This window comes from Halichoerus grypus, chromosome 1, assembly GCF_964656455.1.
Source record: "Halichoerus grypus chromosome 1, mHalGry1.hap1.1, whole genome shotgun sequence".
Classification (NCBI taxonomy): Eukaryota; Metazoa; Chordata; class Mammalia; order Carnivora; family Phocidae; genus Halichoerus; species Halichoerus grypus.
In genome coordinates, this window is record NC_135712.1 from 148,347,490 (window position 1) to 148,363,745 (window position 16,256).

A 16,256-nucleotide genomic window follows, 5' to 3' on the forward strand; every position below is an offset into this window, starting at 1 on the left:
AAGGAATCAGGCTCTTGACAACATCCTATCTTGTTAGAGAATGGGCAACAGAGAGACTCTATTCTTGCCCTGCCACCTCCCCCGACATACACCACAGTCACTTTTGAGTAACTACCACCTCTGTCCCAGCAATAGTCCAAGGCCACTTTTTAAAAAAGAATTTTATTTATTTTAGAGAGAGGGAGAGAGAGTGCATGAGTGGGGGGAGGGGCAGAGAGGGAGAGAATCTCAAGCAGACCCTGCCCTGAGGGTGGAGCCCGATGGGGCTCCACACGGGGGCTCCATTTCATGACCCTGAGATCATGACCTGAGCCAAAATCAAGAGCAGGATACTTACTTAACCAACTAAGCCATCCAGGTGCCTCAGTCTACTTTTACAACCTGTTTTTGTTTTTTTTTTTTGAGATTTTAGTCTTTTAATTAAGGGACAAAAAGCATGCAATCTGTACAATATGGAGCTCAGTAAACTAGGAGTAACCCTTATCATCATGGAAATTATAGAATTTGTTCAAGTTTTAGGTTTCTGGTCATAAGACAGCTTTCTTCTCACATAATCACCTTTCATGTTTAAAGGATATATGAAATTCCTGAGAAATCAAATGAAATGGAATTTTGTATTGAGCATAAAATAGGACACTACCAAGTCAGTATTTCTTTCAAGTTCTGTGATGACAATCCTCTCCAGGATTAGATTTTTCTTCCACTTTGAACTGCTATGTATATTTCACACAAAAGGAACATTAGTCAAACTTTTAATTAATCAAACAATTTTATCTACTCCAACTGAAATTCTGTGCTATTATTTACAATCTGCTCTGAGAAGAAAAATGGAATCATAATTTAAATTCACTTAATTAAAGTGAATGAGATTATTAGCCATCCAGGCACCTCAGAGTCCACTTTTACAACCTGCTTATCTTGAAAGCAAATTCACTCAGATACAATCCTGTCAATGCCTGAGCTCTGAATTACAAGGATCCACAAGCAGTCCTGTCCCAGAAGGACACCTTCTGTGGAGAAGGTATTATGATCCAGATTACTTATCTGGGAGGTGGAGGAATACAGGGGAGCCTAGACTCTCACATGTAACCCCACCATTTCAATATCAAAGTCAAATACCAACAAGTTCAGCCCTGCTCTGAATTTTCCAAAAGGGACTCGCAAAGGCTTGAATGTGGCCTCTTTCTCCTATCCAACAGCATAAACGGAATCAAACAGAAAAGATCAGTACAAGGAGTTTCACGCCCTACCCTATGAAATTTCCCTGGCCATATCTTATCTCTCCCTTTTGGGATTTCAGTTTCCCCACTTGTACAATGGTTTTAAGCTGTTCTAGATAATCTGTAGATCAATACACATATTTTTTAGTTTATGTGCACTTTGGCTTTTCTCCATTTGTGTGAAAAATTTAGTAGTGACTCCTTGACCCACTCCTTACTGTTCCCCACCACCAAGCACTGAAGTAAAGAATCCTTACACCTCCACAGACAATTTACTCTTTATTGATTAAAAATGAAGGAAACATGCAGCAAAATACAAAGTCAAAAAAAGGGAGGGGGAAGGTCAAATATTTTACATCTTCCATAATCTAGCATACGTCATAAGGAGGAACCTCCATTTATTGATACACCATTATTCTATCCTCAGATTATTAAATAGTATCAGCTGGCTCTAGGATTTGGTTCAAAACTTAAGTGAAAAACCCAAACAAATCCATTAGTCATTTAGAATAAGACCGTACATTTCACAAACAGCATTGGCACATGTTACCTTGTGCTAAATCAGTCCCTACCCCCAGGGACCAAGGGATCCTGGAGACCTAGAGACAGAGGTGCACCCTGAACCACTGCTCCTGGAAAGGAGCAAGGTTGCTTGCTAGGTCACATGCTGTCCAACCTGGGAAGTTTCTGTTCACGTATTCTCTCAGCATCGCTGCAAAAGTCAGCAAAGGGAGTCCACCATACATCATGCAGAAGAATAACACTGTCCTGGGGCTTAGTGTCTGGCTCCTAATTCCCAGCAGGGCAAAAAATGAACTGAAAAGAAAGAGAAAGCCCCAACCCACTTCTATTGGCTGCCTGTCCCACTGCAGTTTAAAAGTCATGGCTGGCTGGGGAAACTGAACAGGGGAATAGGCTGCTGCTCACCTCCAGCCTGGGCTCCAGACCACTTCCAAACACAATGCTAGAACAGACTGAGGCCACCACCCCCTTGGATTTATCAATAAGTAGATGATGATGGCTTGCTTGAAACCAAAATACAGACTCAAAGGTAAGCCACTAGCCTTGTGCCAAAGAGGACACTATCTCTTTTTCATGTTATTCTCACGCCCCCTTAAAAAAAAAAAAAGGCAAAGAAAAGAAAAAGAAAAGCTAAATATTTTTCCAGCAAGCTAATCAATCTTCTTTTCCGTCTCTAGGCTTGGCAGTCTCCCACTTTTTACCAATCCTGCTGGGACCCTGGACTTTGGTATCTGATCCTCTCATCCACTTTCCTCCCAACGGCCACCCCAAACCCATCCCCTTCTTCTCCCCAACATCCACTCCTTTCCCAGTATGCCTTTGCACCCAGGGCAGGGAAAGAAAGCCCATGACTAAAACAACAAGCTCAGAACAAAACAAGGGCTGCAACAACTCAGTTGTGGGGAAAGCTTCCAGAGATACTCCAAGAGAAAACTAGGTGAAGCAATCTTGTTATTCACAGACCAACAGTGCTGGAAAGGGCTCGAGTGATTCTGTAAGAGGCAGCTTTCCCCTTTCCGTGGGGCCAAAGCCCATCTTTGTGTGTTATTTTAAGGCCAGATTAAGTGTCCCTTTCTTATACAAAAACTGTTAGGGCTACTTGCAGTTAGACAGAGGCTGACTGTGAAACAGTAGGAAAAAATCGGCCCCACCGATTACTCACATTATATTGAGTGCTCTTTTTTAAACCTAAAGAATAATTTATATTATTTCTATAGAAAAGCAAATGAACACTGTCTACTCATAAATCCTAAAAATCACGGCACATGTGGTTTCACTTTCCATCCTGGGTCAGGTTCAGCGCACAGAAGTGTGGACCCCCTCCAAAGGGTCAGTGCAGGAGAGGGGCGGAAGGCAGGCCTCGCTGGCCTGGTGAGTCTCCTTTATTGCTGTAGAAAGCTCAGCCTTGCATTTCCTCATGACGTGGAGGCCAGGCAAATTTTCATGGGAGGATTGAGGAGCAGTTTTTCTTCAACTGAATTTTTTAAGATTTGAAAATAAATACTTCCACAATGATATGAGTTATGATTTTTCCTGTTCAAAACCACTGCTGGGGAAATTCACTTTTACAAGCCATTACTTGATGTTTTCGCTAAAAACAGTCCAAAGTTCCACTTTGAAGGATCTGATGGCTGAATTTCGACTACAGTCAGATGTTTTGCACCAGCTGAAGTTAAGGCTAGCAACCCTTTCTGGAGGGAGTGATGAAGAGGGGTGCCTGAGAGCAGCTTCAGCAAAACGCTTAGAAATATGAACAAAACAAGAACACAGTTTAGGCTGCCTCTTTCTGAGGCTGTGCTTTTTCCTAACAAAGGTTGCTAGAATTCACATCAGATTAAAAAAAAAAATCACTAAATTAAATTCTCTGGGCTCCAGATAAACAATCAATTTTTAATTGCTACTTCAGTGGTAAAGAGATAACCCAAGATGTCCACATCCCGTCAGGTGTGGGAGAACAGGCAGGATGAGGAAGCCCAATATAGCTGCTACTTTCCACCCAGCGCCATCATTGGAGTAAGGCAAGATGAGCTGACAGATCTCCCTCCTGAGCCTTGAGGCACAGTCCCCTTCCCAGATGGAGGAAGACAGGGGACATGTGCAGTAAGTTTACTAACGGAACTCTTTAATGGGATGCTGGCCACTGGTGATCCAACTTTTCTTTCCCTGTGGGAAAAAGGGGGAATGATGGCAGGAAGAACATAAAGAAAGACCTCTAAAGCTCCTAGCTGGGAGGTTTGTTGCTGGGTTCTTTGGCAGTAGTGGGTTTAGGCCAACAGAAGCAACAGAGATACGCATGTGTGGAATCTCCTTAGGCCGTCTCTTCCAGGGCTGTGGTTTAGCTGATGCTGAGCTGGGCAAATCCTATTAGTTTACCATCATCAGGAATATCCGAGCCTTCGACACCAGACGCCTAAGAACCAAACAAAATGAGAAGCTGTGGTTATCTGTAAACAAAATTGCAGGTAGCAATTAAAACTGATATAAGGACTGTGGGAAGGAAGACAGTGCAGTACAGGTCCCTGGAATACAAATAGGATGCAGATGAAGGTGTCTCTTCCAGAAAAGGTGGGGTCTGGGGCCAATGGTGGAGTCAGAGTGGCTAACAGTCTCTCTTAAGAAGAGTCAAGGGCCTGGGGTAGAAGGTTTCCTGGGAGGGAGACCAGAGGGAGGCCACTCAAAAGGAGACATTGGCCTAAGGCCTTGGGGAAGCTAAATGAACACAATCCACCACAGTTTAATATCCTCATCACTCAGGGAATATAGAAGCTGGTCTGCAGAGGCTGCTGCTGTGTAAGGACAGTTTAATAAAGAGGAAGAGATGAGTACCAGTTTGAAAGTGACAGATCGATTTGACTGAGGTTCTTCCACAATTTTCTGCAAATTCGCTGCCACTGTAATCATACAAACAGAAAGTAATGAGAAGCTAAGTAAATCCACTTTCTACCATATTTTAAAAACTTAAATGGTAGCTCAGAATCTTCTATGTTCAACCAAAATGGAAGCAGAGACATAAATCACTCCCCAAACAAAAGTCACCTTTTAAACTCAACTCTAAGTAGCACAAGTAAATCTTGAATCACGGGCAAAATAACTTTCTTTAAGATGCTGTATTAAGTGGGGCAAGACACACAGGTGAAAGAGGAACGATTTGCTTACTCATGGGCCAGAAAGCCCTAGACTGGGAGTTGGCAAACTCTGGCCTGCAGCCTGTTTCTAGTCTGGCTGTGGGCTAAGAATGGTTTAAAGAAGGTGGAGACAGTGCATGGCCCATAAAGTCTAAACTATTTACTAACTGGTCCTTTACAGAAAAACTTTGCTGACTGGCCCTAGACAATGGTCTTTGCCTTCAATAACGTGTACACATGCGCCGACTGTGCCTTTTCTTACTTTCTGCTAATTCTAGAAATAAACCTCTAATGAGTTTTGCTTACCTCTTTCTTAGCTCTATAAGGGCAGAGTTTCACCCTCCAAAACGACCTAAGTTTACTTTAACTCGTAACTTACGTCATCAATTCTACTACAGTCTCCCAGCTTTCACTTACTATCACTGGAAATCACAAAGTGAACTCAGAAATGAGATTTTCTTTTTTGTGAGGAACTGTCCCCAGTACCTGTATTTCAGCAATATCAAGACCATTCCAAGACCCATGAGACCCGCTCAATGCAATCAAAGCCTGTTTTCTAGGTCCTAAATACACAGACAGAGACACCGGGTCACGGGGCAGAGCACAAAGTAGTTACCTATTACTAAATCCCTTCCATCGACCAGGCCAGCAGAAATGAGTTCCTGAGAGACACCCTCTGCTGTATCTGCAAGAAAAAAAAAAGGTGCCCCATTTCTTGTGCATGCATGTCACTGCTAACTCTAAGAGCGGATGTTGGCACCGCCAAGCCCAAGCTAGCGGCTAAATTCACAGAACCAAGGAGGCTCGTGGGGTCTTCCTCCCACACAAAGGTTTCTCCTACCACTGGGCTGATCTCAAGTGGGCGATTCTCTTGGTTCTAGCTAGAGGGCAGAATCTTTACCACCAGATGGCCAGTATCAACTCATGGTAAAGATAACTCGCAGCCAACAGTGATGCCGCAGAGGGAAGTCCCATTCTGAGGGCAGCCCTGGCCCCAAGCCCCATCAGCTCTGAGATGTGATGATGTGTGTGCAACATCTCCAGGGCTCGTACAATGGAATCATTTCTTTTCAAGTACATCTTGAAAGAACAAATTGTAATCTCTTCTCTTTGGAGATCACATCCCAAGTTTTTTGCTAGTCATTTTTTTTTATTCTGGTGGGCTTTTCTTCGTATCTAGTGATTTCAGGTCATACAATCTGATCAATGTTTGTAACAGAAACAAAAAGACAAGGACACAGCATCGCTAATTGATCTCATCTCCAACTGACTCAGTGCTGCTGCTTCCTGAGGGCTGAATACTGAGCCCCTGAGAGGAACAGGAGGACCTCTGGGGAGTGGGTGGGCACACATTTGTGCTGATGACCAGCGACTTGAATTAGTTCCTTAAGATGGGACTCTTCCTGGTTTTAAACAGTGAAACGGATACACCTATGCACACCTGCATCTGTTCTCTTTCCTACTTAGTTGCTGATGATACCGAGACAGCAGGAAGCATGAGCATGGCACACAGGATAAATGTGCTGGCTGCTGGCCACCTCCCAAATCTGAACCCTTGAGTAACAAAGGCAAGGAAGAAACAAGCCTCATCCCAGGGAGAAGTTCATGGCCAGAAACTATGCTTGACAGGACTCAGCTTCAGCCTGGGGAGAGAGAAGCCTGGAAGCCTTGTTTCTTCTTTACTGTCATGGAGAAGGACAACCGTGTTCAGTAACAAGAACGAGGACTCTGCACCCTGACAAGTGTGGATATGAATTCCAGCTGCACCTCTTCCCAGCTATGTGAACGACAAGTTACCTCCCCTCTCTCTAAGCCTTGATTTCATCATCTATGCAATAGGAACGATAATCTTCCTTAGAAGGCTGTTCTGAGAATTTAATGAGATAGAAAGCTTAGCACAATGCCTGGGCTACTATAGTAGGCAGCAAATTAGAGCTACATTACTGTTTGTATTATACTAGTTTTATAAATGAGGTTAGTAGTAAATAAACTGAATTTTTATTTTATTCATATGCCACCCAAACTCTTTAAACCAGGAACATTTTCATCATCTTTTAAAAGCAAAATGTATCTAAAGGACAAAAACATCACAACACATTTCATTAAATAATAAATTAGAAGTTATTTTGTTTTCAATGTTTTTGATGCCTCACCTCTCCCAGGAGTAAACTCAAATCGAATATCATTTAGTTCTTTTTTTGAATTCCTATAAAAGAAAACAGAATGTGTAAAATAAACTTCTGGATTTATGCATACTGACTCTGCCAACATATAACAGGGAAGCTGTGCCTCAAGAAACACCATTTTATTCCCAAAGATCCTATGATCTATCCTAATGAGCTCACACTGCTGGGCTCGGAGCAAACTACTCAGAGTGACCATCTAATTGTCCTACAACCCTTTTAATTTATGTCCTCCATTAATCAATATTAAAACCTCCTGCTAACAGGTGAAAGGGATTAAGAGTATACTTATTGTGAGGAGCACTGAGTAATGCATAGAACTGCTGAATCATTATACTGTACACCTAAAACTAATATAGCACTGTACTTTAATCATACTGTAAATAAATAAATGGGGAAAAAAACCACCCAAGCACAAAGTACGAAAAAAACAAAACAAAACCAAAAAAGCCCTCATGATTTTGAGAGATTTTTTTTTTTTTGAAGATTTTATTTATTTATTTGACAGAGAGAGAGACAGCGAGAGAGAGAACACAAGCAGGGGGAGTGGGAGAGGGAGAAGCAGGCTTCCCGCTGAGCAGGGAGCCCGATGCGGGGATCGATCCCAGGACCCGGGCTCAGCCGTTAGGCGTCTGCCTTCGGCTCAGGTCATGATCCCAGGGCTTGTGTTCCCTCTCTCGCTGTCTCTCTCTCTCTGTCAAATAAATAAATAAAATCTTCAAAAAAAAAAAGACTGAGCCACTCAGGCGCCCTGAGGAGATTCTTATATACCTACTCCCAACCTTAATCCCACTAAGATATCACATAAACTAACAGGAAAATATATGCGCACGGAAAGGTATAATTAAAATGATACGGATGAAAGGGTTAGTATCCAAAGTAATACAAAGAACTTACACAACTCAACACCAAAAAACCCCAAATAATCCAATTAAAAAATGGGCAAAAGACATAAATAGACATTTTTCCAAAGAAAACATCCAGATGGCCAATAGACACATGAAAAGATGCTCAACATCACTCATCACCAGGGAAATCCAAATCAAAAGCATAATGAGGTATCACCTCACTATTATCAAAATGGTTAGAATCAACAACAAAAGAAACAACATGTGTTGGCGAGGATGTGGAGAAATAGAACCCTTGTGTACTGATGGTGGGAATGCAAACTGGTGCAGCCACTGTGGAAAACAGCGTGGAAGTTCCTCAAAAAGTTAAAAATAGAACTACCATATGATCCAGTAATTACACTACTGGGTATTTACCCAAAGAATAGAAACACACTGATTGAAAGGAATACATGCACCCCTATGTTTACTGTTGCTTTATTTACAATAGCCAAGGTATGGAAGCAACCCAAGTGTCCATGGATAGATGAATGGATAAAGAAGATGTGGTATATATATATACAATGGAATATTGCTCAGCCATAATCTTGCCATCTGCAACAACATGAATGGAGCTAGAGAGTATAATGCTAAGGGAAATAAGTCAGTCAGAGAAGGACAAATACCATATGATTTCACTCATATGTGGAATTTAAGAAACAAAACAAATGAACAAAGGAAAAAAAAGAGACAAACCAAAAAACACTCTTAACTATACAAACTGATGGTTACCAGAGGGGAGGGTGGGTAGGGGGATAGGTGAAATAGTGGATGGGGATTAAGAGTACACTTATCATGAGCACTGAGTAATATATACAGAATTGTTGAGTCACTATATTATATACCTGAAACTAACACTATATATTAACTGGAATTAAGTTATTTTAATACTGGAATTAAAATGTAAAAAAAATGTGTGGCAGCATTAAAAAAAAAAAAAGATACAGGATGCCCTTTTCCTCCTCACTCCCACCCCCGGGCCCCCTATGCCTAGAAGAGTACCTTGCCCACCACAGGTGATCAGTCTTAGCAGACTCACAAAATGAAATACATGATGCTTCTCCAAATTCCACAGGAGTTCAGGGGATGAGGGGGAATGAAGAGAAGACGAGAAAAGGAGTTGGACCCATACTGGCAGCAGAGTTAATCCATGGCTGCAGAGATTTAAACTTGTGACTGGTGAGGGATAGTTACAGTGATCACTCAGCAAACCATATACTGAGTTTAACCAGGCTCCCTGGAGGTTCTGGTTAAAGGTGGAACATACAGAATATTATGTGTAAAGGCAGACATGCTTGATCACTAAGGACCCATATCTACTTTATCTAAACAATGCAGAGGGCTTAGGTCTACCTGACAGATACTTGAGGATGTTACTGAAGTTGTGTTTAGAATGTAGCTACCCATCTCTAACACAACCTGCCCCCCAATGATTTTACCCTTTGCACTGCCTTCTCTTTGCACCTGTATACAGATTTATACTTCTGCATGTGTACCACTTGAAATGTCTTTACCTATGCTAAGTACATAATACAAATCAGCTTCCAAACTAGACTTGATTAACAAGTGAGGCATTTTATTTGCTCTTTACTCGGTATCCTGCCACAATAACCAACAGGGTGATATATAGTCTGCTTGATACATAATTGTTCAATCCATTCTTTCTGAAAGCTGAATAAAATGATGATCAAATGTTCAGCATCATTTTAGTGATTTAACTGGCAAGCTAAGCACAAATGCCTTCAAAGACAACAAGACACTAAGCTGGACTAAATATGTCTACCATTTCTTCAAGTTGTTTCACCTCAAAGTCTTCATCAGTGAGAGTGAGAACGTAGCCTCTTCTTCCATAAACAAGTCTGGAACATGGCCCATTAAGAAACCACCCTCTCAAAAAGCTAGCTACATCACTTACAAGTATCTTCTCTACCTTCCTGAAGCACACGTCAAATATAATTTTTATACTATTAGCTGCTATAAGATTTCAAAAAAATGTTTTTAAAAGAGACAAGTGGGGGGTGCCTGGGTGGCTCAGCCGGTTAAACGGCTGCCTTTGGCTCAGGTCATGATCCCAGGGTCCTGGGATCAAGCCCCGCATCGGGCTCCCTGCTCAGCAGGGAGCCTTCTTCTCCCTCTCCCTCTGCCTGTCTCTCTGACTATTTGTTCTCTGCCTCTCTCTGTCAGATAAATAAATAAAATCTTAAAAAAAAAAAAAAAAGACAAGTGGTATTCTTTTTGCACAATCAAAATTGGACAAGATTATCAAGACACTCTAATGAGTTCAAAACTATTTGAGATGAGACTAGGTATACTGAGTAGGCTTTTGTAAAGGAAAGGGAACCAAATCTGCTTTCTTCACATTTATGGCACAGTTTCATTGCTCCCAGTGGTAGAATCAAAACATTCTCCAAACAGGTCTTTCTACTTCTATTTCTAATTATGGTAATACTGAGAAGACGACTAGGAATTCATATGTGGGAAGAGGAATGAGTCCATGGTAATTTATTTTTTTTATTTTTTTATTTTATTTTTATTTTTTTTTATTATGTTAATCCCCATACATTACATCATTAGTTTTAGAAGTCCATGGTAATTTAATGAAACTTTAAAAAATGTTAGTAATAGTTAAAGAAGGTCTGAGTTGTCTCAGGTGATACTTTTAGTTTTACAAATAGAACGACACCCAATTAGAACAATACAACGGCCACTGCTCATCTAACAAGAAAGCTCTGCTAATCCAACTACCTGCAAAAGGAGAGGGTTAGAATGAACAGACTGCCACCTGTGGCACTTCCTGCAAGCCACCTGTCAGAGCCTGTCTGTAAGACTGCACCAAGAACCACTGACTCAGAACACCTGCTGGCAAACAGAGGAAGAGACCAAATACATCCTTAGAGGGTTTTCCTTTCCTCTTTTAAGAACAGGCCTTAATATGATCTATCACAATCAGAGAGCACTCCACTCTTGGGTCAGTTGATTTCAGAGTCCATGATATATGGTCAAAATTACAAGCCTAATCTTCAGATAAGTCAACCAGTGCTGTTCCCCTAAAAACTGTTCCTCAATTATAGACCATACTCAATTACAGAACCTAAACCAACTGCATTGAAAAAACCATTAATGGAAAAACAGCTAAGAGAATGTGTGTGTTAGTTAACATCCAGGTCCTTGCAATGTTACTACTACTTCTTCTTTTTTTTTTTAAGATTTTTTTTATTTTTTGGGGGGGCGGGGAGGGACAGAGGAGAGAGAATGTCAAGCAGACTCCACACTGACCGTGGAGCCCAACCTGGGGCTCAATCTCACAACCCTGAGATGAAACCAAGAGCGGGACGCTCAACCGACTATGCCACCCAGGCGCCCTGTTGCTATTACTTCTGAGGGAAATAGTACCTCTGCAACGCCCAGCACTTGATACTGCAGGGCACACAATCTTATCCAGTTACTCTCAGGCACGGACTAGTAGAAAAAAGAGTCACTTTCAAAGAGAAAAGAGCATATTCACAGTATTCAGAAAACAAACGGAAGATGTTTAGTTACCTTAATCTGAGTACTAGGCTGATTGGGATCTTGGTTTCTTGTGAGCCTGCTCCTGAAGGCAGAGCCTAAAAAGCATTGAAAGGTATAAAGTCAATGTGTGGACTACTAAGCATAAAGGTGACTAATGGTCATCAGCAGAGGAAATGTCCACATGGCAGCAATTTCCTTCAGCTCTCGGTGAGGCCAAACCCAGATCAGTTGCTGGGACATTCCCTGCTGTGGTAGGACATGCACTCTGAGGCAGCAACAAGAGCTGAATGTCAGCCTGAGTCAAGCACAATGAAAGAGAATTCTCAAACCCACATGAAATTCCAAACATAGCCACATGTATATTTTGTATTATTCAGATCCCTCTTTCCCTCTACAAGGTGTGAAAGACACTACACTATTTACACTCTACAAGGATGAAAGACACTAAAGCCGGGTTTTTCCCTTTAAAAAAATCTGCCAGTGTATCATACAGCAATATACAAGGTAGGATCTAAACTGGCTGCCCCTTAGGAATCCACCCAGCCTAAGATTCCAGGTCTTTTAATGGGTAAACTAATCCTCTCTCAATTGTGAGCTATCCCTTGCTTACTAGAGAATATGTATTCTATTTAAGTTGTTTATAAAGTGAATCCAATCTTTCTATCAGTTTTCATAAGACAACTGGATCTTTTTGGATATAATGGAAAGAAATGGAAAGCTTGGGTTCAATGAAAAGATTACATGAAGCCAGTACTCTAACTGGAAGCTCTCAGAACTTCCATCTTTATCTCTTTCAGTCTAAAATGTTAGATTAAAAAAATGAAGTCTCTAACATTTAATAAGTGAACAGACTCTGGAAACCTCACTCCAACCATGGAGCATAAGGTCATGCACGTTTTGCACACAGTATTTGGAGTTTCCTGAGGGAAGACAGGGAGCGATTCACAGTGGGGCCCTCCTTCTCTCCTTCCCTCAACTGCTTTCAATGTATGAAGATTTAATGACCTCTGTGACTGATGATGTGCATTCACAGATTATATCACTTCAATAAAATCAACCCTCACAAAATTGACAAATCTTAAAAAAGAGTAATACAAGAAAATCATGGATTGAGATGTATTAATAATACAAGCATAAGTGAACGAAAAGGAAACAGAACTGCTAACAATCCTAGTGTCAAGATGAACTCTGTCAGCTGCAGACATAATAATGATCTCATAAAAAGCTGATGAGAAATTATCCCCCAAATTTCTGATATTTGGAATGTTTCCATCATTAACTTATTTTGCTGCTTAAAAACCTATGTGATCCTTGAAAAGTTCTTATCTGCACACACTGATAACTGTGAAAACAGAATTTCTAACTTGTTTTAAAATCTACCACAACATCAACTTCTGCTTTCTTCATCTACTTAGAAGGCCGGCCATTAAAGTGCACTCCTGTTTTACCTGAGCTGTTTTTGCTGGCTCTGCAGGGGGTGGGGGAGAGATTTGAGTTGGCTGTGCAGCCATGTGCCCAGCTGGCTGAGGTAGATGAGCAGAAATCTGTTCTGGAACTTGGAGTAAAGTACCCACGGGATCAGTTGTTGGAAATAGCTGTAACAAAAACATACACACAATGCTGCTTTAGTTGAGTGAAAAGGAGGCAGGTCTACTGATGGGCAAGCAGAGCCTCCCAGGGTGACATTTTCAAAGTAGTTTTTGTGTAGTGTACTGCTACACTTCCACCTCTCTTGAATACATCTATTTCAAGTGGAAGTGAAATATTTCTACTAGGTTTTTATTGTTTATAACAACTTTTTTGAGGTGTAATTCATATTCTACTAAATTCACAATTCAATGATTTCTAGAAAATTTATACTTGTGCAAACATCACTACAATCTAGTTTTAGAACATTTTTATCAACTCAGAAAGTTCTCTTGTGCCCATTTACATTTAATTCCTGCTCCCACGCCCAGCCCTAGGCGACCACTGATCTACTTTTGGTCCCCATCAGTTTGCCTTTTCTGAATCTTTCATATAAACAAAATGCATGCACTCTGTTGTTGTTGGCTTATTTCACTTAGCACAGTGTTTTGAGGTTCAGCCATATTATAGCCCATAGTTTGCTTTTTTCCCTTAAGAGTAACATTTCATTGTATCATATTTATTTCTAACTACATCTATTCTATTCCCTTCACCCAATAAACAATAAAACAGCACCTCCAAGACACAGATTTAAGTTTTAATACTAAATTACAGAAGCTACATTTTTTTAGGTCTGGGAACCTTCCATTACTTAAGAAGAAAGACAACTGATCAGTGATTCATTAACATATCTGAAATGCTTTTCAAAACAGATGTGAAGCTTTATAACCAACACAGACATTATATATATTATTTTGCATGTTTGAAATATTTTATAAATTTTAATTATATAATGTGGGGAGAAAAGACTGATGTTGAGCAGAAAATCAAGTTAAACATATTCAAAATTACAAGTTGGTGAAAAAATGCTAAAATTAGCTACAATTTAGAGTTGAAAGAGAAAAAACTGAAAGGGCAACAAGAGAGGTCTAATAGCTGATATTATAAAAACAAAATCAAGAGACAAAAGTAGTACAATTTTGTGTTCATTTAGCTTCACAAAGAGGAAATTAAAAGTAACTCTGGTTCTGGATTTTGGCAGAAAAACAGAACAATAAGATTAGTTTTGAAAATGTTAATGTTAAGTATTAGCATTATTTCAAAAGGATAGTTTCCAAATTGCATACACATGTGTGTTTACCTATAATAAGAACAGAAAGGTTAGACAAAATCAAGCAATGAGCTGATACGGAGAAATTGGAACCTTGTGCACTGCAGGTGGGAGTGGAGAATAGTGCAGCCACTATGGAAAACAGTAAGGTGATTCCTCAAAAAATTAAAAATAGAACGATTCCCATCTGGGTACAGAACCCGAAGAATTCAAAGTGGGAACTAAAGCAAATATTTATTATGTAGCCATGTTCACAGTGGAATTATTCACAACAGCCCAAAGGTGAATGCAACCCAAGTGTCTGTCCAGTCAAATGGAGAAACAAATGTGGTAGATACATATAATGGAATATTATTCGGCCTCAAAAAGGAAGGAAATTCTGACACACATTACATGGATGAACCCAGAGGGCATTATGCTGGGTGAGATGAGCCAGTCACAAAGGACAAATACTGGGGGATTCCACTTACATGAGGTATATAGAGAGTAGTACGATTCAGAGATAGTAGAATGGTGGCTGCCAGGGGCTGGGGGGAGGAAAACATGGGGTGATTGTTCATCTGGAGATGGATGGTGGTGATGGCTGCACAACAGTGTGAATGGTAACTTTTATGTTACCTGTATTTCACCATGGATTTCAAACACAACAACAAAGTAATGAGCACAGGAGTATGAGTATAAGAGCCTGAAGAGTCCATGTGGGGATGCTATTGAGGCAAAGGGACAAGGAGAAGATCACAAGAACAATTTTGGATAATCTATAAAATGCCCTCTCCACTCAACTGTGGAGAAACTAAAAGTCAAGATAAAGCTAGAGTAAGAAATAATCTTAAATTCTCAGAAGATTACAAGACAAGAAGTTATTTCTTGCACACCTTCATGTCTATCTCCGGCCAGCAGAGGCTGTTTGGTATCATCCTCATTCAGGGATACAGGCTGTGGTGGCAAGAGCCAGGGGACCCAGGGAACAACAGAAGGACTCTTCTTTCTGCCCGCATTTCATTGCCCCAAGCAACTGCCATGGCTATGAGTAACTTCAAGGGGTAGGGAGACGCAATTCTACCATGTAGCCAGAAGAGGAGCCAGAAATCTTAGCGAACCGCAGTTCTAATATAAGTTGTCAGATACTGGCCTGTAAATATGCTGAAGTACAATATTTATTTTCAGTCTTAAACAATACAATGCTATGTACACAAATCCTATACATAATGGTGTGCAAAAATTGTATGCTATCCACACAAATCAAGTAGAAAAACAGGTACTTTTAAGCACAGGGGCAAAAACAAACTGATTTACGGGGGCAAGATGCGTATCATTAAACCAAATACTGAGCTTGGAATGCAAGCTGCCAGAAGGAAGAATGTATGACAGAATGTATCTCCTGAAATAACTGTTATCTTCAAGAAATGAGCATAAGGCAGGCCAGCCCAACAGGACTCTGTTTAGTAGGATTCCCTATCACCATGAAGCAATAACATAAACAAGAGAATCTACATGACAAGAGAAGACAATAAGGGGAAAAAAAAAAACAAAAAGAAAAAGTAGCATATGACAAATTCCTGGACAGATTAATGCAAAAAGACTACTTTCCACTTCAAGCTACCCAAGCCAGGAAAGTAATTCATAAAGTCAGGCAAGCAAGGAACAAACAACTTGCTAAGCCATTAGGTCAACTTTTAAAATGAGTGCAATGGCACCAATTTACTGCAGAAGTCCATTTATTTATTTATTTATTTATTTAATTTTTTTTTTTTAAAGATTTTATTTATTTATTTGACACAGAGAGAGAGAGAGGAATCACAAGCAGGCAGAGTGGCAGGGAGCGGCAGAGGGAGAAGCAAGCTTCCCGCGGAGCAGGGAGCCCGATGTGGGACTCGATCCCAGGACTCTGGGATCGTGACCTGAGCCGAAGGCAGACGCTTAACAACTGAGCCACCCAGGCGCCCCTGCAGAAGTCCATTTAAACTCAGAATCCATACCTTTGATGAAATCTGATTGCTATAAATTCTCATTCCCACTTAGGCCCATATAAAAACATGTGCTTAACATTAAAACCAAACCAAAACAAAATG

General features: G+C 40.6%; 1 protein-coding gene across 4 annotated transcripts in view; it reads right to left on the reverse strand.

The window, feature by feature from the left end:
- Positions 1 to 1,486: 1,486 nt before the first annotated feature.
- Positions 1,487 to 16,256, reverse strand: part of OXSR1 (oxidative stress responsive kinase 1) — a 93,932-nt gene continuing 79,162 nt past the window's right edge. For all 4 annotated transcript variants that reach the window (XM_036094194.2, XM_078073518.1, XM_036094195.2 and 1 more), the window contains 6 exons: positions 12,896 to 13,042; positions 11,478 to 11,542; positions 7,021 to 7,073; positions 5,484 to 5,552; positions 4,569 to 4,633; positions 1,487 to 4,152 (listed from right to left, as the gene is read on the reverse strand). In XM_036094194.2, coding sequence (XP_035950087.1) covers positions 4,078 to 4,152; positions 4,569 to 4,633; positions 5,484 to 5,552; positions 7,021 to 7,073; positions 11,478 to 11,542; positions 12,896 to 13,042 — 474 coding nt within the window. In that variant the 3' untranslated portion in view covers positions 1,487 to 4,077. The remainder of the gene's footprint in view (positions 4,153 to 4,568; positions 4,634 to 5,483; positions 5,553 to 7,020; positions 7,074 to 11,477; positions 11,543 to 12,895; positions 13,043 to 16,256) is intronic.